Source organism: Polyodon spathula, chromosome 19 (assembly GCF_017654505.1).
Source record: "Polyodon spathula isolate WHYD16114869_AA chromosome 19, ASM1765450v1, whole genome shotgun sequence".
In the NCBI taxonomy this organism is placed as follows: domain Eukaryota; kingdom Metazoa; phylum Chordata; class Actinopteri; order Acipenseriformes; family Polyodontidae; genus Polyodon; species Polyodon spathula.
Genome location: NC_054552.1, coordinates 34933960 through 34956969, shown reverse-complemented (window position 1 = coordinate 34956969; position 23010 = coordinate 34933960). Strand labels below are relative to the sequence as shown.

At 43.5% G+C, this 23010-nt stretch overlaps 1 protein-coding gene across 1 annotated transcript in view; it reads left to right on the top strand.

Annotated features, from left to right (window-relative positions):
• The window catches only part of LOC121295079 (synaptic vesicle glycoprotein 2B-like), a 36157-nt gene that overhangs the window by 1401 nt on the left and 11746 nt on the right, over nt 1–23010 (top strand). The window contains exon 2 of the mRNA XM_041219395.1: nt 17092–17905. Within this exon, the coding sequence (XP_041075329.1) occupies nt 17419–17905 (487 nt within the window). The 5' untranslated portion in view covers nt 17092–17418. The remainder of the gene's footprint in view (nt 1–17091; nt 17906–23010) is intronic.

Here is a 23010-nt window from a genome sequence, read left to right as displayed (position 1 = left end):
GAGGTATAGTCAGGTCCTTTCATATTAAAAGATAATCAGTTTTGGTGTGGTGTTGAGATCACTGGTGTGAAATACAGGGTTAATATAATTGAATGAAGTGTCCAGAGGTATAGTCAGGTCCTTTCATATTAAAAGATAATCAGTTTTGGTGTGGTGTTGAGATCACTGGTGTGAAATACAGGGTTAATATAATTGAATGAAGTGTCCAGGGGTATAGTCAGGTCCTTTCATATTAAAAGATAATCAGTTTTGGTGTGGTGTTGAGATCACTGGTGTGAAATACAGGGTTAATATAATTGAATGAAGTGTCCAGAGGTATAGTCAGGTCCTTTCATATTAAAAGATAATCAGTTTTGGTGTGGTGTTGAGATCACTGGTGTGAAATACAGGGTTAATATAATTGAATGAAGTGTCCAGGGGTATAGTCAGGTCCTTTCATATTAAAAGATAATCAGTTTTGGTGCAGTGTTGAGATCACTGGTGTGAAATACAGGGTTAATATAATTGAATGAAGTGTCCAGGGGTATAGTCAGGTCCTTTCATATTAAAAGATAACCAGTTTTGGTGCAGTGTTGAGATCACTGGTGTGAAATACAGGGTTAATATAATTGAATGAAGTGTCCAGGAGTATAGTCAGGTCCTTTCATATTAAAAGATAATCAGTTTTGGTGTGGTGTTGAGATCACTGGTGTGAAATACAGGGTTAATATAATTGAATGAAGTGTCCAGGGGTATAGTCAGGTCCTTTCATATTAAAAGATAATCAGTTTTGGTGTGGTGTTGAGATCACTGGTGTGAAATACAGGGTTAATATAATTGAATGAAGTGTCCAGAGGTATAGTCAGGTCCTTTCATATTAAAAGATAATCAGTTTTGGTGCAGTGTTGAGATCACTGGTGTGAAATACAGGGTTAATATAATTGAATGAAGTGTCCAGGGGTATAGTCAGGTCCTTTCATATTAAAAGACAATCAGTTTTGGTGCAGTGTTGAGATCACTGGTGTGAAATACAGGGTTAATATAATTGAATGAAGTGTCCAGGGGTATAGTCAGGTCCTTTCATATTAAAAGACAATCAGTTTTGGTGCAGTGTTGAGATCGCTGGTGTGAAATACAGGGTTAATATAATTGAATGAAGTGTCCAGGGGTATAGTCAGGTCCTTTCATATTAAAAGACAATCAGTTTTGGTGCGGTGTTGAGATCACTGGTGTGAAATACAGGGTTAATATAATTGAATGAAGTGTCCAGGGGTATAGTCAGGTCCTTTCATATTAAAAGATAATCAGTTTTGGTGTGGTGTTGAGATCACTGGTGTGAAATACAGGGTTAATATAATTGAATGAAGTGTCCAGGGGTATAGTCAGGTCCTTTCATATTAAAAGATAATCAGTTTTGGTGCAGTGTTGAGATCACTGGTGTGAAATACAGGGTTAATATAATTGAATGAAGTGTCCAGGGGTATAGTCAGGTCCTTTCATATTAAAAGACAATCAGTTTTGGTGCAGTGTTGAGATCGCTGGTGTGAAATACAGGGTTAATATAATTGAATGAAGTGTCCAGGGGTATAGTCAGGTCCTTTCATATTAAAAGACAATCAGTTTTGGTGCAGTGTTGAGATCGCTGGTGTGAAATACAGGGTTAATATAATTGAATGAAGTGTCCAGGGGTATAGTCAGGTCCTTTCATATTAAAAGACAATCAGTTTTGGTGCAGTGTTGAGATCACTGGTAAAGGGCAGCAAGCAACACAGCACTCGCAGTTCCATACTTGTCCACAAGGCTGCCCTGTGCTGGATCTCGTTACTCTTATAAGATGTATGAAATGATTTGAAATGGTTCAATCAATCCTGTAATGGATGAAATTCAATATCCAACGCTGGGTTTGCTTTTATGGGTTCATCCTTTTTATTCAGTAAACAGTGGGCAGGCTCACACTGACGTTTTAAGTTTCTGATCCTTTTTTAAGCACAAGAGCCTCCCTTGAAAATAAAGCAAACACTTATTAAATGAAACACCTCCAGAGACACACTGCCGCTCAACACGAACAGCATAGATTTGTTATGACAGTTTGGCACTGGGGGTGTGATATCACTTCCTATTGAATTGCTATTGAAATTAAGTAAAAAAAAAAAAAACAATTCTTGATAAATTCCACTCTTGTTCATAAGTGAAAACAGATGCAGACCACAGTACAACAAACTGCCCTTACTGTCAGTGTTAAACCGAATGTAAAGAAGATTCAAATATATTGTGCTTTTCTATTTATTTTTGTCTGCTCTTCTGTGAATTTCCATTCATTGTGCAGTACAGTCGGTTATTAGCAGTGCACAGTTTTGGTTCTGAAAGCAACGTTTCTCTCTGTGGTTTTGCTGAGCCAGTCCCTGGTTATTAAATGTTAATGTGATGTACGTTCAAAGTGGCTGCTGCTCTTTCTTCTCTGCTGTTTGCTGCCTCTCTGTGTGTTCTGTACTGCTGGGTCTGGCTTTCATTTCATATATGTTTTCTGCCGATCATGACCTCTGTTTGAAAATGTTCTTAATTGTGTTTGTATATGCTTTTTAAACTTCTTGCTTAATGCACACAGGGAGCACAGTTCGTTATCTCGAGGAGCACTTGATTTGAATTGTTTTCCCACTGCACCCTAAACATTTTACTGCTTCTTCTGAGTCAAATCTCTGAGTCCATCGACTTTTACTTTCTGTAGAAGAGGTTACCATGTTGAATTTAATATTTCACAATGCATTACAAAGGCGTAGTTCATTATCCCTGAACTCATGCTGTAGTAGTCATTGGAAAATATAATCTCACAATAGCTTCCTGTTCTGAATAAAAGAGGCTTTCATTCTTCATTTCTGTAGTCAGGTCCTTACTAAAGCTGACACATTGCATTATTTTTTGGGGAAAGGATAACAAATAGCATGGAAAGCGAAAGCCATGCAATCCTGTTTTCTATGATGAAAAATAAATGTGCTTGGAGAGTACCTGACAGAGTTAATGATTGGTTTATGAGCAGCGAGCGCTTCCGCAGTATAGATTAGTCAGCTGGAAGCAGCTGTCATTGGTTTGTGGCATGCACATTAAACTGAATTGCTAACTTTAAAATGCCCAGCGCCTTGAAGATAAGAGCAGACAGTGGAAGATATTTCCAGAAAGGGGACAGCGATTCAGCACAGGTGGTATTTTGCGTTCATGCTCTGGCCTGGCATGACAGATCAGGGTTCAAATCACATCAGTATTTGTTTAGTAAAGTGGTGTGCAGTAAATGCCCCTATTGTTTGAAGTAGCAGTTCTCATGAGTGGTTTGCAGAAATACTCACAGTTGGGCATGGAAGGATGGGCACGGGGGTCTGAGTTGCTCTCTCACTCTTTAGGGAGGCTTGAGGCTTCACAGTGTAAACATAGATTTAGTTGTCAGAGCGTTTACCTGGGATTAGCCTGCATTGTACCCATCTCCATTCCTGCTGTAGCATCACAGACCATCACCATCTCCATTCCTGCTGTAACATCACAGACCATCACCATCTCCATTCCTGCTGAAACATCACAGACCATCACCATCTCCATTCCTGCTGTAGCATCACAGACCATCACCATCTCCATTCCTGCTGTAACATCACAGACCATCACCATCTCCATTCCTGCTGTAACATCACAGACCATCACCATCTCCATTCCTGCTGTAACATCACAGACCATCACCATCTCCATTCCTGCTGTAACATCACAGACCATCACCATCTCCATTCCTGCTGTAACATCACAGACCATCACCATCTCCATTCCTGCTGTAACATCACAGACCATCACCATCTCCATTCCTGCTGTAACATCACAGACCATCACCATCTCCATTCCTGCTGTAACATCACAGACCATCACCATCTCCATTCCTGCTGTAACATCACAGACCATCACCATCTCCATTCCTGCTGTAACATCACAGACCATCACCATCTCCATTCCTGCTGTAACATCACAGACCATCACCATCTCCATTCCTGCTGTAACATCACAGACCATCACCATCTCCATTCCTGCTGTAACATCACAGACCATCACCATCTCCATTCCTGCTGTAGCATCACAGACCATCACCATCTCCATTCCTGCTGTAACATCACAGACCATCACCATCTCCATTCCTGCTGTAGCATCACAGACCATCACCATCTCCATTCCTGCTGTAGCATCACAGACCATCACCATCTCCATTCCTGCTGTAACATCACAGACCATCACCATCTCCATTCCTGCTGTAGTATCACAGACCATCACCATCTCCATTCCTGCTGTAGCATCACAGACCATCACCATCTCCATTCCTGCTGTAGTATCACAGACTGTCACCCTGCACCTCCTTTACATCTTGAAGAAGCTGTAATCCAGCATGGTCCCGTTTTAACTTGATTACAAACACATTTTCTTTAGATAAGCTAAACTTGCTTTAAATTATACAATTTTCTGAAAACTGAAATATTATCTGTTTAAAATTTCTACAGAACATCATTTCTGAGTAGCTGACTCTGAAATTGTCAAGATATCAAGTTTTTCCAGGACACCTTTTCAATGCAGAAATAAATTAATCATAGATTTCACACATCTTCCTCCAAATAGGACTTCAGTCTGCAGCTGTTGTACATGTGTTATACAGAGTTAAATAAATCTCTTACTGACAATGTGTGTTACTCAATACCCTGTAATCACACATTAATATCAAAGGTTCATGTGCAGCCCCTTAACTGAAGTGTTACCTTTCCCTTTACTGTGTTGTTCTGCAGTAATAAATTAATCAGGATCCTGGTGCCCTGGCTGGATTTAAACCAGAGGAGTTCACAGTGGAAAGGTAGCGTCCTCTAAAACAAGGACAATCTCACTGTGCCAAGAGGATTACTGCGCAGTGCCTGCCAAATAAAGGACTACAGTATATGAAACTAACCATGACACTGCAGTATTTATTACACCCGTCATGCGAGGGACGTCGTGGGTCTGCATTCTTAACCACGACACTGCAGTATTTATTATACCCCCGTCCTGCAAGGGACATCGTGGGTCTGCATTCTTAACCACGACACTGCAGTATTTATTATACCCCCGTCCTGCAAGGGACATCGTGGGTCTGCATTCTTAACCGTGACACTGCAGTATTTATTATACCCCCGTCCTGCAAGGGACATCGTGGGTCTGCATTCTTAACCACGACACTGCAGTATTTATTATACCCCCGTCCTGCAAGGGACGTCGTGGGTCTGCATTCTTAACCGTGACACTGCAGTATTTATTATACCCCCGTCATGTGAGGGACGTCGTGGGTCTGCATTCTTAACCATGACACTGCAGTATTTATTATACCCGTCATGCGAGGGACGTCGTGGGTCTGCATTCTTAACCATGACACTGCAGTATTTATTATACCCGTCCTGCAAGGGACGTCGTGGGTCTGCATTCTTAACCGTGACACTGCAGTATTTATTATACCCCCGTCATGTGAGGGACGTCGTGGGTCTGCATTCTTAACCATGACACTGCAGTATTTATTATACCCGTCATGCGAGGGGGGTATAATAAACCAACTGCAGCTAGTTCAGAATGGCGCTGCCAGGATCCTTACCAGATGTAAAAAGCGTGAACACATCACCCCCGCCTTGCCTAGCGATACTGGCTACCTGTAAAGTTCAGGATTATTTTCAAAACTCTCCTGGTCACCTACAATGCCCTTCACCACACAAGTCAGGAGAACCTCCTCAACCTGCTGACTTGCTATACTCCTGCCCGCAAGCTGAGGTCATCTGACTCTGGTCTGCTGCAAAAGTGCACCACACTTGGAGAACGCTCGTTTAGCTTCATGGCTCCGACTCTTTGGAACTCCCTCCCAGCTCTGGTGCGTGATGCACCCACCTGTTCTCTCTTGCTTTCCAGGCTGTTTAAGCCTGATATCTGCTATTGGCTGTTGTGTTGTTGTTATTATTTCATGTATTATGCATTTTCCACTGTATTTGTATCTGCACTGTACTGAGTGCAGCTTAAAAGGAAACTTTATATTATTTTAAATGAATATTACATTTTCCACCTGTTTAAAATCATATTATGTGTCTGGATTATTGACTATAACCGCTCCTCAAGACAGACTGTGGGGAAGTGCAGTGGGGACACATATTAGTGGTGCACTGTGCATGCCATGGATCCACCCTTCTAGGAAGCTAAGAGGCATATTAATAAAACATCAGCACAGCAGTACAATCCGTAACACTGCACTGCTGCAATGCACCCTCTGCGCTGATGTGTGTGAGCAGATTAAATCACTTGCTCTTAGCTGCTTGTCTGTTATTATTGAATTAGCAGACAGCGGCTTTTCTTGTCCCGTGGTAATGCTAGTTGTTTTATCTTCATCGGTAAAAGCCAGGGCTAAGTGTCACTCACTAGCTGATTACATGTCCTTTATTACAGTGTGTGAGTGACAGAGTATCCCACTGTCATCCCCTGGGGAAAAAAAAACAGCAAGGCTGCAGTGAAAGGATATCCTGCTGTTGATTCTTTTCATTTTTTCTGAAGCGGTAATCTAAAGCTTTGGGCAGGGGACAGAATGAAATGTCCGCAGTCATAAGCAGGATTAAACCCCGGCTCTCATCTGTCAGGAATGGGGATTTCAATACATTTCTACTCACTCACAGTGTTTCATCTGTCTCGCGATCTCTTCCCTCTTCTTTTCCCTTCTCTCTTCTCTCTGAAGTGGAGTACATTTCATGCAATAGATTTTTTTTATAGCAGCAAAGAAAGAGGCTGTGAAGAAGTGACATTTCCACCTCCAGCTCCAGACATACAGTAAATCCGGGAATGAGTGCTGGAGGCTCCACAGGCTTTGAGGAGTGTGTGGATGAGGCTTAGCCCCATGGGGCTGCCAGGATTATTATTAATACTGCCATTATGATTAATGTAGCCTGGGTGTAGTTATGTATTTATACTGGGAAACCTTTCTGAGATTGTATAATACAGCACTCGCTGGAATGATGAAGAAATCCAAAAAGGCTGGTGCTACGAACACATGATTGCTAATGCAGAATTCAATAGAGATGCTTCATAGCCCTTTACAATGCTAATCTGTGCCCACACGGCACTACGTGTTGCACAATGCTACCACGTAGTGTAGCATACAGTCTGTTTAAAGTCAAGGTCCTACACTGAGCTGAGCGCAGGGGCTACTGATTGCCCAGCCATTGGGCATTTGGTTTGGAAAATGAACTCAAGGACAGAAATGGTGGGAAGTGCAAATTCAAAAACCCTAAAAGCAACTTAATAAATCCAGTGAGAAACGTAGAGCATTAACAGTGAGGTGTGAGTGCTGGAGATCAGAGTGAAGCCGTGCACAGTACCCTTCTCTCACTGGGTTAATGCAGCCTGTGGGCTGTTTCAAACTCTGAAAACCTGTGAGGATTGAATGACGCTCTCATCAGGGCTGTGGGCTGTTTCAAACTATGAAAACCTGTGAGGATTGAATGACGCTCTCATCAGGGCTGTGGGCTGTTTCAAACTCTGAAAACCTGTGAGGATTGAATGACGCTCTCATCAGGGCTGTGGGCTGTTTCAAACTCTGAAAACCTGTGAAGATTGAATGAAGCTCTCATCAGGGCTGTGTGCTGTTTCAAACTCTGAAAACCTGTGAGGATTGAATGACACTCTCATCAGTGTTGTGGGCTGTTTCAAACTCTGAAAACCTGTGAGGATTCAACGATGCTCTCATCAGGGCTGTGGGCTGTTTCAAACTCTGAAAACCTGTGAGGATTCAATGATGCTCTCATCAGGGCTGAGTGCTGTTTCAAACTCTGAAAACCTGTGAGGATTGAATGACGCTCTCGTCAGTGTTGTGTGCTGTTTCAAACTCTGAAAACCTGTGAGGATTGAATGACGCTCTCATCAGGGCTGTGGGCTGTTTCAAACTCTGAAAACCTGTGAGGATTGAATGAAGCTCTCATCAGGGCTGTGGGCTGTTTCAAACTCTGAAAACCTGTGAGGATTGAATAACGCTCTCATCAGGGCTGTGGGCTGTTTCAAACTCTGAAAACCTGTGAGGATTGAATGAAACTCTCATCAGGGCTGTGGGCTGTTTCAAACTCTGAAAACCTGTGAGGATTGAATGAAACTCTCATCAGGGCTGTGGGCTGTTTCAAACTCTGAAAACCATCTTGTCCTCGGAAGGGGTAGCCTGTTAATCTCTCAGTTATAGTTTAATTGATGTTTCTTTAAGCAGCTTGTCATTCAGGCTGTTTAAAAGTTCATTCACGAACTGATGTTTTTCAAGCTTCAAGTAAAAAAACCTGAAATCCCATAAAAAGACAGTTTTGATGTACATCTCAGTACAGTATAGCATGCACTTAGTGGCTCCGCCAGGTGGCGCTTCATTTTGTAGACAGTAGTATTGCGCTGTGTAGTATACTCAAGCGATCTTCTGTACTCAGATATTTGTATCAGCCCCCATATGTTTCATTTAAAAGTTCTTCAACAAATCACTTTACCATTGAGTGGCTTCATGTAAATGCTTGTGTCTGCTCCGGCTTCTCACTCCAGGTCGCATTCACTTCACAAAGCTCTTACAATAAGGGAGGAGGGATGGAGGAATACTCCACAGCCCTCGATGACTGAGACACGCTGAGGGATTGAGGTTCTCTCAGTCACTGGGATTAGTGTGCAGTGCAGGGGAGCGATGGAGGAACACTCCACAGCCCTCGATGACTGAGACACGCTGAGGGATTGAGGTTCTCTCAGTCACTGGGATTAGTGTGCTGTGCAGGGGAGCGATGGAGGAACACTCCACAGCCCTCGATGACTGAGACACGCTGAGGGATTGAGGTTCTCTCAGTCACTGGGATTAGTGTGCTGTGCAGGGGAGCGATGGAGGAACACTCCACAACCCTCGAAGACTGAAACACGCTGAGGGATTGAGGTTCTCTCAGTCACTGGGATTAGTGTGCTGTGCAGGGGAGCGATGGAGGAACACTCCACAGCCCTCGATGACTGAGACACGCTGAGGGATTGAGGTTCTCTCAGTCACTGGGATTAGTGTGCTGTGCAGGGGAGCGATGGAGGAACACTCCACAGCCCTCTCTCAGTCACTGGGATTAGTGTGCTGTGCAGGGGAGCGATGGAGGAACACTCCACAGCCCTCGATGACTGAGACACGCTGAGGGATTGAGGTTCTCTCAGTCACTGGGATTAGTGTGCTGTGCAGGGGAGCGATGGAGGAACACTCCACAGCCCTCGATGACTGAGACACGCTGAGGGATTGAGGTTCTCTCAGTCACTGGGATTAGTGTGCAGTGCAGGGGAGCGATGGAGGAACACTCCATAGCCCTCGATGACTGAGACATGCTGAGGGATTGAGGTTCTCTCAGTCACTAGGATTAGTGTGCTGTGCAGGGGAGCGATGGAGGAACACTCCACAGCCCTCGATGACTGAGACAGGTGGAAGCTCCAGCCAGGCAGAACTTTGAATGTTGAGCTTGTTCACTGGAAAGTACGCTTCAACTTGTTTTCAAACACTAGCCCTAACCCTAACCCAAAACCCTAACCCTAACCCTACCCTAACCCTAACCCTAAACCCTAACCCTAACCCTCCACTAAAGAGAGGCAAAACCGTCTGAAAGGCTTCCACAGGCATCCTTTACAGTATATAGTATGAGAACAGTTCTGAGTATGCAACAGACTTCCTTCCAATCTGTTTCATTGCATTCTCAGCCTGGTTAATTAATGAAGAATTGTAATTGAATTGAATTGAATCAAATGCAACTCCTGTGTATAATGTGGATGACTAAGTATGCATAAGACTCGTGACTTCTATACTTCCCTAGTAAAAACCCTACAGCATAGAATACTGCAATCCCAGTATACTGCACACTGTGGGAATGGTTTGCAAGCTGTACATAACACAGAAATGCAAATAAAGTACGTTACTTTATACAGATATACAGGGTCTGCTGAGAGGATTTTCTATAGCAGCAAGAGAGTGAACGATTATCTCACTGCAAATAAAGGTCATAGATAAAGAAAAGGGTATAAATGCTTAAGAGTCACCAGGGATCTAGTGAAGACATTAAACTAGAAAGTGCATTAGTGCATCCCCAGTCTCTGACAGAAGCCTCAAGGGGTCTCTGCTATGTGTGGATGAGTGAAGTCCTGCCCTTTTCATGCATAAGGACTCTATTCATTTATTTGAAATGTTTTACTTGGAAACCTATTGAGGTTAAATCAAGCACTTTGCTTACATTGACACTCAGTGGAAAACACGTTTGAGCGACAATGTACAATAAAATACAGTCCATACAGTCTACCCGTCCATACAGTCTAACCGTCCATACAGTCTATAGGTCCATACAGTCTACCGGTCCATACAGTCTATAGGTCCATACAGTCTACCCGTCCATACAGTCTACCGGTCCATACAGTCTATAGGTCCATACAGTCTACCCAGTCTACTGGTCCATACAGTCTATAGGTCCATACAGTCTACCCAGTCTACCGGTCCATACAGTCTATAGGTCCATACAGTCTACAGGTCCATACAGTCTACCGGTCCATACAGTCCATTTAGACTATTTGTATTCTTTCCCTTTACAATGCAGCCCAGCGCCTAGTTTTTTTTTCATCACAGCTGTGCATTGGTCTTGTTTTGAATGATTTTTCATCAAGAAGTCCCAAATCCCTTTCCTGATCAGTATGCTGCATCCCTGTCCCATTTACACACACACACCCTTACTCTCACACTTATTTCCCTGCAATGAATTCCATCTGCAACTTCAGAAACTGCGATTTGAAAGATATCAGATGATGTGGTAGAAATTTTGAAGTGAAGTTTCTCAAGCAGTGCCTCATTTGCATGCAGGATCATGTGTGCTGAAAAGCAGCTCTCATAGTTTTTCTAGCTACCAGCTGCATTCAAGCTTATTAAAATCCTCCCTGTAGACAAGCCCATGTGCCCCCTGTTAATTCCTGCAAGTGGCCCCAGCCCCTGCAGTGTGAGCTGTAATGAGGATGTCAAGGTCACTCATGTTTAACACTCTCGAGGTTTCACATGCGACTCTGCCAGTGTGGTAACAGGCCCTGCGGCTGCCAAGACATATGAGCAGAGAAAGTTTCATAAGCAGTGCTTTTGAATTTTCTTCTTAAGACTTAAGCCTTGTCAGAGCTCATTTAAAATAATGAGATCTGAACGTTCTCGAGCCAGGAAGAGGAATCACTACCTGGCGCTTCACCTGTCAATGCTTAAAATGCCACTACAGAAATCCACATGCATGGAATACACACCTGCAGAGCATTTAAGCTGCTGTCTGGACTCGGATGTGGTTTAACAGCATTGGTAGTCCCTATCCTTTTACAGTTGCAGTAGAAGAGCATATTAAAATGCAGTAAAGCATAATAAAGTATAACGTTAAGTGGCACAGGCAAAGACAGACGATCAAAGGTGAGTTTGATAAAGCATGGTAAAGGCATTGTATTACCATATTAAAAACATTGGAGACTGCCCTTCTTGCTCTGGTAAACTTTCACAATGGAATAGTTATTAATATTACTAATTTTGTGCTGAATCTAAAATACTGAAAGGGCCTCAGCAGGCCACTATGCCCGCCATGTCGGAGCCTGGCACAGGAAACGGCTCCCAGACCCCATTCTGACGCACTGACTTCCACCACTTCCAGCTTCCTGCTGAAGCTTCGTTTTTCTCTTCTCAGTGATGCATTTCTCCCCTTTTTTCTGTACACATCTGAGGATTGTATCCATCATTGATCTAAGAATAGAACAGATGGTTATTAAGGCTTAATGCAGTAATGCATCTCTGGCTAAGTGGCTGCTGCTTGTAACATAAGATTTATTTCATCAGGGACAAGAGCCATCCCATGACTGCTCCAAATAAGAGCACAGCAAAAGAAACGAGAAAAAAGAGAAATACATTGCTCAGCTTTTCCTCAGGAGAAAGAGAATGTGTGTTTTGAGCAGGTAGTGTATACAGAGCAGGCTCCCTTCTACAGAGCTGCTTGGTTTGTTTCCTTCAGCCACCACTCCTTTCAATCAGCAATGGCAGCATTTCTGCAACACTTCGACACAGGTGCAAAATTCAAAAAGAGTCAACAAACAGGCCAGGCTGCCTTTGCTAATCGAATTTGAAAGTGCTCAGTTCCCAAGCTCTATGTCTATGGAGTTAGGATATTACCAGTTGTATCTCAGATAAATATCTCCACGTAATCAAATAATGCATTGACATTTGGCTGGGTATGTTGCATCAACCCACCAACCAGTGTTCAACCCACTGCAGCAAACATGAATGAATATCCAGCATCGCTGGAAGCGTGGTAAAGCACAGGACTGTGTGTAATCTCGGTGGTGACTGGGTACACAACCTGATACCAGGATTGATCGTGCTAATTGAGTTAATGTGCTTCTGCAAGAACAAGCAATACAACGAGTTTAAACAGTGAGTCTGTCAAAGCAGAAACCACAGACAGTTACCCTTGCAATGGAGGTTTGCGTTTCTGCCGCAGGAAAAAAAAAAGAAAAACTGCCTCTGGCCATAATGAACCTTGAAATGATTGCTAATTCAGGTTTGACTTGGGATCCATTACAGAACAGGGCAGGAAACTGAACCCTGCTTCATTATGAAATCCATTGCAGAGAAAAAACAGTCACGTGAAAGAGGTTTTAATACCTGGACAGCCTCCAGAGGTCTTGTGTTCATCTTGAGAGCGAGATACAGTATCCATCCTTGTGAACAGAGACGGTCACTGGATTCTGGATATACATAGCCTTGTGAACAGAGATGATTGCTGGATTCACTGCACATCTGTATATACATATCCTTGTGAACTGTGTGTTCATAGGTATGTGTATGTAGGGATCCATTCTATTCTATATTTGCTTACTTCCTGTCACATGAGATTCTATTGTTTTTCGTCTTCCGGTCACATGTCTGGATGTTTACTGATCCATACGTGCTCCTGTCACCTACATCATTATGGTGAGTAGTTACTGGATGAGAAGCAAAACAAACAAATCCGCTTTTACACAAACTCAAACCTGGAAAGCTCTAGAAAGAACACAGGGTTAAACGATTCCATCAAGTTCTCATTGTGCTTGTATGTTTAATCCTCAGTATAGTACTGTAATATTCCTGGGTGTGAAAGCCATTGCATTTTGTTTAGCACCCATCCTTCCTGGCAGGACATGTGTTGCTTTGTATTATTAATGCTTCAGGCTTGTATATAATGCATGGAGTGTGCTGCTAGGAAGCATGCGTGAGCCTGGATTGGTGTGAATAAAGCTTGTTTGCTTTGCAATCAAGACAGAATGCAAGTGTTGCATTAGCCTCCTTCTCACCACCTGTCTTTATTCAAGACACTCTGAGTTCGGTACAGAATGTCCTTTCATTTTGCCAAAATCCGATATTATCCAGCCTGAAAGCTGGCATTCATCCTAGTTTAACAAGGAAGAATTACAGGATCGCAGCAAAGTAACCCAATCTCAAAACCTTTTCAGAGCATTAGAATACACCCTCATATGTTTTTAGCAGCATCAGCTGAAAGTTTATTCCAATGTAAACTATTGATTTGTATACTGATATAGTAGCCTACAAGCATCCTATATGCAATGGAAGCATGTTCAGCATTGTTTAATACACTGTGTTTTCTAGCTGTCAGTTTTATTTACGCTTTTCCATCAGACATGCTGTTATTTTTAGTATTTCCCATAACTTTTGATTACTCTTTACGGTTTGCTATTCAACAGGAGCATCAGCAAAATTATAGTTAGGCTTGGGTAGACACTAAACAAAGATGCTTTGATAGAAATGTGTTCCTTAATTCAGTTTCATGCACAGTAGAAGCATGTTAAGCTGATGAATAGTCTTGAGATGGAGAACGAGTCGACATTTTGTATTTGCTTTCATGTGCTGTCGCCAAACCCATTTCCTTTTTCTTTTTTATTAATCTTTACTTAGAAATAATCCTGATTTGTGACATACAGTGAAATGAGTGCCGGTTCAATTTAAGAGTCATAAAAGGTTTTACCTGCAGGAAATACAACATTAATTTAAATTCCTTTTAAACACAGTTACTTGTGATACTGAGAATAACTGCTACTACTTTCTCTTTGCACTGTCAGAAAGATACTTGTATTTCTGTATTAAAGAAACAGTGCCCAGCAATCCTGTAACTCTTCTACTAAAATATGACCCTTATTCTGCTTATGTTCTTCTCTACTGTATATAAGCAGTGTACAAGTATAAGCAGTGTTTATTCACAGCCTTGTATGCAGACACAAACTGCCTTTTCCATGGACCTGATTATTACTGGCGAACCAGCCTCATTCACTTTGAATTTAGGGGTCTGCAATGCAGATAAGAAACGCTAATTGTATTCAATTAACATGCTGTCAATGATATGATATAATAAACGGAAACAGAAAGTACAGAGACCATTAAATAAAGCCATTGCTGCAGAATGCAGCGCCCATCCATGGTGGCTTGGTTGCACAGCAGTTGTAAAGGAATGGCTTGCTCCCGTGCCAGAGCGTGTTGAGAACGTGGTATTAGGTGGAGCTGTCCATGGTGCTGACAGCGATTCCCTGGGATCAGTCCATATGGAATCCATGACCGTCAAACGTCTTTGTACTGAAGAGGGGGCGGCAGCACTGGAACGGATACAGCATTACAGCAGCTTACTGGAGTCAGAGTGTTACAGTCCCTGCGCGTTTCTTTATTCTGATTTTTATTTTATTTTTAGGTTTGAAACAGGATTTTTTCCTATACTTTGACTTTATTTTGTTTTCCTATGCTCCTACTGTTATAGCAGAGCCAATATACAGTACTGTACTTTCATTCTCACCAAAAAATGTGCTGCAGCTTACCATGAGAGAAGCATAACAAACTGTAGCAAAGCCTGGTGAAAGCACGGTAAGGAACAGACAAGGAATTGTGAAAGGACAGAGAGACGTGGTAAAGTATAGTAAATACTGATGATCTCTTCTGAACACCCAGGTGCATTCTTTATACACTGCATCTTCTCCAGCCTACCACAGACCATGAAGAAGCAGCCAGAGACTGAGAGCCAAATTGAACAGTCTCGTTTGGAAAGGTATCCTGGGCGCACTGTCTTAGCAAAAACAGAGTTGCTAATTAATTGGCTGCTGTAATGAGTGCTTCATAGGAATGGCTGGTTTTGTGCAATTTGTTTTAGTGATGACTCAGGGCTGTGATCCAGGGCTGGAGAACAGTGCAATCTGAGATGTTAATTAGATACTGGAGAAAGGGAAATCTCAGGGGGAGAGAGAGAGAGAGAGAGAGAGAGAGGAGAGAGAGAGAGAGAGAGAGAGAGAGAGAGAGAGAGAGAAGGACATCTGCATCTCATTAGCATTAATAATTAATTACTGTAATTGATTCACACCTCACCCCTCCACCTTTATCAGTGGAACAGTCAGCTCATGATGATGCAGTATTAAAGATGGTTCTTACCCTCACAATATGTACTGTATCTGTCTTTCTAATTTCCTTCTTTTAATTCCCATCATACATCTTCTAAACCACACAGTAAAATGTTTTAGGTAAGCTTTTGAGGGGCAAAGAGCCATCATCTGCACACTTGATAAGTATACACATCAGCACCACCTGCTGGACATTTAGCACATTGCAGCTAACCCTATACAATGATTTGCTCCAAGAACCCAAAGCAGGCAAGGATTACCATGCCTTCCCTGTGATCTGGCAGATCCTCCCTGTACACAGTTTTACTTTGGTTTGTGCATTCAGCACTCAAAGCTAACAGAAAGGACTGAAAAGTGGAACGGATTTAATTAGGTGAATTAAGAGAATGATTTGGTTTGGAACCGTAGATAAAGGCAACCTTTACTAGCGTGACAGCTTTAATTCTGCTTTGCTCAGAGCTAAAAAGATGCAAAGTGCGCTGTAATGTTACGGATTAGCACTAGGATTTGTTCAGGTCCCTCTGATCCCATTAAATGACTGGAAATGTGAATACTTAATCCTACATAAAAAATGAGTCATTATAAAATATGTCACTCCAAGTCCAACAAAGAAATCAAGTCTGGTCTCGCAATTATGTTTCAACATAGTCTCTAATGCTTTCTGCTTCTATCTGAAAAAAAATTTGAATTGTATTCATGTAGGTTTCATCTGCTATGCTACTGCTTAGGATGTGCAGAATACCTTATGATATACCTTTGAATTCCTGCCTTCTTTCTTGTATTTTAGTGCAGGACTAGTGGCTCTGTCTTCAGGCAGACCAATTTGAAGGAACGGTGCCATGCACAATTCCCTACAAAGCAGCTCCAAAACCAGAGCACCTCAATCCAGTCTATAGAACAGCTGAACCTGCTTCTTTACACACATTGTGCAGCAAGCATTTCCAGGCTCGCCCGCAAGCAGGCAGTGTGTGTCACAGCTTGCCTTTCCTTGCAGTCCATGATGTCAAGCTGTTCTACTCTACCTTGTTAAGGTGGTCTAATCTAGTTGAATGGATTCTTCAGTGACTATGAAGGCTACATGAAGTTTTATATCTGTGTTCAGCAGGTGCTTTGCATATGAGGGGGTCGGGTTTGCAAACATAATTCTTATATAAATAGTTTTTTTATTAATCAGTGCAAGTGGTTCTTTGCCTCTGTGTCTGCATTATTTCTTGTCTGTGTAAACACAATGCCAGGTGCTGAACCCTTACCCCAGAAGGAAAAGGTTAGGCATTGTATTTTTTGATGACTTCTGTAGAACTGTATGTGAACAGTGCCCTGGAGGCAGCGTACATTTTCCAGAGCACACATATACTGTGTTAAAAACAGATGGTACTATTGTTAGGAATAACACAATGAACTAGTCTTTCTCTTTCCATATTTTGTTTCAATACTGAGGGAGTACTGGATAACTAGTGAGTACAGCTGCTGTGTTTTGAATGAGTGACAATGTCTGTGTTGATTCATGAATACTCAGATATGCTTTAATTGCATGGTAAGCATTGAGCCCTCCAAACAGTATACAGCATTGCTCGTGTGACCAAGCTTTACATGTTTTACCAGGCTTCAATACATCTTTTTTTCTTTCTTTTCTAGAACGTTGCCTTCTACAGAAATCAACAGCAAGAGGTAGTGGAATCCTGTTCGTCCATTTAAAGCCTTATCCCAAAGGAGAGTCCTGCTGTATATTTACAGAAAAAAGCAGCTCAAACACATCTAGAATCGTTTGCAACATCTCCAGAAGACTTTTTGTCTGAAAAAAATATATACCCTGGTCCGCAATTTTGGTTGTTGGAATCTGAGAGCACTGACACAAGCGTGTAGGGGGACTATGCCAGTATAGTCAACGCCTGCTCTAGGAGTAAGTACAGCGGCGCTCTCTCACACACTCTCTCTATCACGTGTTTCTGTCTGTCTGTAAGAATGGACGACCGCTACAGAAACAACCCTAATTCCTACCAGGACCCCCAAGGAGGCAGCAACACCTACTCAACCTTCAGGGAAGGAGGGGACCAGGGTGGCTACTACGGCAGCAATGAGTACCCAGCCCAGGACGAGGACGCGGCAAGTGACGCCACAGAGGGGCACGATGACGACGATGAGATCTACGAGGGGGAGTACCAGGGCATCCCCCACCCCGATGATATCCGGGCCAACAAGAAGGCAGCGCAGGCCCAGTACGAAGGGCAGGGCGACAGGCTGGCAGAGAGGATGCAAGACCAGGAGCAGTTGGCGCACCAGTACGAGGCCATCATCGAGGAGTGCGGCCACGGGCGCTTCCAGTGGACCCTGTTCTTCGTGGCTGGGCTGGCCCTCATGGCGGACGGGGTGGAATGCTTCGTGGTCGGCTTTGTGATGCCCAGCGCCGAGAAGGACATGTGCATGTCCAATGCCAACAAGGGGATGCTGGGTGAGTACCATTGGAAATGGAGATGGGATAATATCACACTGAGGTTGGAGAACGTACAGCTGTTGTGGATTGATTGAGTGACAGCTGAATACTCAGATATGCTTTCATTGCATTGCAAGCATTGAGCCCTCCTACCATTGAGACGGGAATAGGTTGGAACTCTCCTCCCACAGTCCAGTTTCAGAAGTACTCAAGCCCATTGTAAATGAAAAATTTGCACAGCCAGCTAATGGTATAGTCAACGACTTGATGAATCACACTGCTTGCTCAAGTGCACGCTGACATGAATAAATTTCTGTTTGCAAAGATTAATGATGCCTTCTCTTCTGAAGTTCAGGAGCCTGGCCTGCTTCATGATAACTAATTAGAGTGGCTACTGCTTGTATAGCATTCAGTGTCTCAAAGAGTCAATGCAACTCTGTAGGATTTTACTATGATGATAAAATACGTAGGGCGACCAAGAGATTGTGAATGTTGTACTGTATGGCATGCATGGGAGTAAGGTATCACATATAAGATGTAACACAGAGCTCCCTACAACACAACCACTGTGTATAAGAAATCCATTCCTCTGAAGCTGATGGGTCTGAATGTGAAACCTCAATACTGTATCTCTTCACGGTTTATTTCACGTCTTTCTGGTACCCAGCTGTAATGACAAATCTGATTTGCAGAGTGTTCAGTGTTTGCGGGTCCCCTGCTCTAACCATTTGGCCACACTGCCTTAGGTTTATAGCTCAGGCAGGAAAACAGTCTGAGCTGTTAATAGTGCAGTGCAGTGGGTTTTGGTTTTTTTTGCCTGTACAGAGAGTTAAGTCAGCATGCACTAGTGGAATTGATAGCTACTGTCCTGACCTTGCTTCTAGGATACATAAACCTGGCCCACTGCCCTTGATACATTTTGTGCAGAACTTTCCATACATACTGTAGTGCCAGTCCATCCTCTGAAGATTGTACAGGACAGTCCATACATACTGTAGTGCCAGTCCCTCCTCTGAAGATTGTACAGGACAGTCCATACATACTGTAGTGCCAGTCCATCCTCTGAAGATTGTACAGGACAGTCCATACATACTGTAGTGCCAGTCCATCCTCTGAAGATTGTACAGGACAGTCCATACATACTGTAGTGCCAGTCCCTCCTCTGAAGATTGTACAGGACAGTCCATACATACTGTAGTGCCAGTCCCTCCTCTGAAGATTGTACAGGACAGTCCATACATACTGTAGTGCCAGTCCATCCTCTGAAGATTGTACAGGACAGTCCATACATACTGTAGTGCCAGTCCATCCTCTGAAGATTGTACAGGACAGTCCATACATACTGTAGTGCCAGTCCCTCCTCTGAAGATTGTACAGGACAGTCCATACATACTGTAGTGCCAGTCCCTCCTCTGAAGATTGTACAGGACAGTCCATACATACTGTAGTGCCAGTCCATCCTCTGAAGATTGTACAGTTTGCAGTCCATACATACTGTAGTGCCAGTCCATCCTCTGAAGATTGTACAGGACAGTCCATACATACTGTAGTGCCAGTCCCTCCTCTGAAGATTGTACAGTACAGTCTACATACTGTAAGTCCGTCCTCTGATTGTACAGTACAGTCCATACATACTAGTGCCAGTAAGATTGTACAGGACAGTCCATACATACTGCCAGTCCATCCTCTGAAGATTGTACAGGACAGTCCATACATACTGTAGTGCCAGTCCCTCCTCTGAAGATTAAGTCCATCCTCTGAAGATTGTACAGGATACATACTGTAGTGCCAGTCCAGTTCTGAAGATTGTACAGTTTCCATACATACTGTAGTGCCAGTCCATCCTCTGAAGATTGTACAGGACAGTCCATACATACCCTCCCTCCTCTGAAGATTGTACAGGACAGTCCATACATACTGTAGTGCCAGTCCCTCCTCTGAAGATTGTACAGGACAGTCCATACATACTGTAGTGCCAGTCCCTCCTCTGAAGATTGTACAGGACAGTCCATACATACTGTAGTGCCAGTCCGTCCTCTGAAGATTGTACAGGACAGTCCATACATACTGTAGTGCCAGTCCCTCCTCTGAAGATTGTACAGGACAGTCCATACATACTGTAGTGCCAGTCCCGCCTCTGAAGATTGTACAGGACAGGGGTCAGGGGGGAGGAGGAAATTACATGTTGCTTTGGTCAGGGGTTATGTATGACCAAGCACCGGTCATACAGGCTGTAGTGCCAGTCCCTCCTCTGAAGATTGTACAGGACAGTCCATACATACTGTAGTGCCAGTCCCTCCTCTGAAGATTGTACAGGACAGTCCATACATACTGGTGCCAGTCCCTCCTCTGAAGATTGTACAGGACAGTCCATATACTGTAGTGCCAGTCCCTCCTCTGAAGATTGTACAGGACAGTCCATACATACTGTAGTGCCAGTCCATCCTCTGAAGATTGTACAGGACAGTCCATACATACTGTAGTGCCAGTCCTTGTACAGGACAGTCTACATACTGTAGTGCCAGTCCAGGAAGATTGTACAGGACAGTCCATACATACTGTAGTGCCAGTCCCTCCTCTGAAGATTGTACAGGACAGTCCATACATACTGTAGTGCCAGTCCATCCTCTGAAGATTGTACAGGACAGTCCATATATACTGTAGTGCCAGTCCCTCCTCTGAAGATTGTACAGGACAGTCCATACATACTGTAGTGCCAGTCCATCCTCTGAAGATTGTACAGGACAGTCCATACATACTGTAGTGCCAGTCCATCCTCTGAAGATTGTACAGGACAGTCCATACATACTGTAGTGCCAGTCCCTCCTCTGAAGATTGTACAGGACAGTCCATACATACTGTAGTGCCAGTCCCTCCTCTGAAGATTGTACAGGACAGTCCATACATACTGTAGTGCCAGTCCCTCCTCTGAAGATTGTACAGTACAGTCCATACATACTGTAGTGCCAGTCCCTCCTCTGAAGATTGTACAGGACAGTCCATACATACTGTAGTGCCAGTCCCTCCTCTGAAGATTGTACAGGACAGTCCATACATACTGTAGTGCCAGTCCCTCCTCTGAAGATTGTACAGTACAGTCCATACATACTGTAGTGCCAGTCCCTCCTCTGAAGATTGTACAGGACAGTCCATACATACTGTAGTGCCAGTCCATCCTCTGAAGATTGTACAGGACAGTCCATACATACTGTAGTGCCAGTCCCTCCTCTGAAGATTGTACAGGACAGTCCATACATACTGTAGTGCCAGTCCCTCCTCTGAAGATTGTACAGGACAGTCCATACATACTGTAGTGCCAGTCCATCCTCTGAAGATTGTACAGGACAGTCCATACATACTGTAGTGCCAGTCCCTCCTCTGAAGATTGTACAGGACAGTCCATACATACTGTAGTGCCAGTCCCTCCTCTGAAGATTGTACAGGACAGTCCATACATACTGTAGTGCCAGTCCCTCCTCTGAAGATTGTACAGGACAGTCCATACATACTGTAGTGCCAGTCCCTCCTCTGAAGATTGTACAGGACAGTCCATACATACTGTAGTGCCAGTCCATCCTCTGAAGATCGTACAGGACAGTCCATACATACTGTAGTGCCAGTCCCTCCTCTGAAGATTGTACAGGACAGTCCATACATACTGTAGTGCCAGTCCCTCCTCTGAAGATTGTACAGGACAGTCCATACATACTGTAGTGCCAGTCCCTCCTCTGAAGATTGTACAGGACAGTCCATACATACTGTAGTGCCAGTCCATCCTCTGAAGATTGTACAGTACAGTCCATACATACTGTCCATCCTCTGAAGATTGTACCAGTCCATACATACTGTGTCCCTCCTCTGAAGATTGTACAGGACAGTCCATGTCCACACTGTAGTGCCAGTCCCTCCTCTGAAGATTGTACAGGACAGTCCATACATACTGTAGTGCCAGTCCCTCCTCTGAAGATTGTACAGGACAGTCCATACATACTGTAGTGCCAGTCCCTCCTCTGAAGATTGTACAGGACAGTCCATACATACTGTAGTGCCAGTCCGCCTCTGAAGATTGTACAGGACAGTCCATACATACTGTAGTGCCAGTCCCTCCTCTGAAGATTGTACAGGGGAGAGCTGCCTGAGCTGCTGCTTCATGTGAAGGAGAGGCTGTGTTTAGTTTGCAGACGGATTTCATTGGAATCATAAAGGATCTAATTCAATTCACCTTTTAGCTGGGGAAAGCTAACATTTACAGTAATAGGTAGTATTGAATTAGCACATCCATTCTCTTTATAAATATTCCCTCATGTTTGATGGGGTTTTTTTTAATTAAAAGGAAAGAGTTGGGTCCAGTTTTACTGTGGTTTCCCATGGTAAAAGTAACCCTAAAGCAAGAAGGTAAAGAACCAATATGAACTCAAGCCAATATTAATACCGCTTTAAATTAGTATAACCGACAACATTTACTGTGCTGTAACTAAACTGTTCTTATACTATATTGCAAAAGCAATTCAAGATGCACTCAGTTTTACTGCAGGGAACCCGCGGTTCAGTGGCTGTAGTTTAACTGCACTCCACTCTGTTTCTGACCTATTTCTTCCCTAACTTCCTGCGGTTGCTTCTATTGTGGCTGTTGCAAGGCTCCTCAATCAGAGCTCTGAGTAATGCCAGCACACTGACAGGAGTGCTGTGAAGGTGCAGCTGTGTTGGGAGGCTTGTCATCACATACCTCCATATGCTGCAGAGGTTCCTGGAGACCCATGCTGGCTCTCTTGCTATCTGTGTGCCAAGCTTCTTGGCGATGATGCCATCTGCAGCTATCGCCTGCCCAGGCAGGGGTGGATTAGGACTGACTGTGGCTGGTTTGGTTTTACGCTGCCTGATCCTGAGTGTTAGTTTCTCATGAAACATCAGCAGCCAAAGCACAGTGCAGCAGGGTGTGGTTAGGCACGGCATGATTGCAGTACCAATGATATTGAGTGATCTCAAATTGCAGCTCAGCTAAACCAACAGTGCTGTTTTGAAAGCACTACTAGCTGTGGTTATAATAGTGCAGTTAAACCCCTGTTAACAATCTCCAGTGTGCACTGTGATGTATAAACACTCCCACACTCACACAGACACAT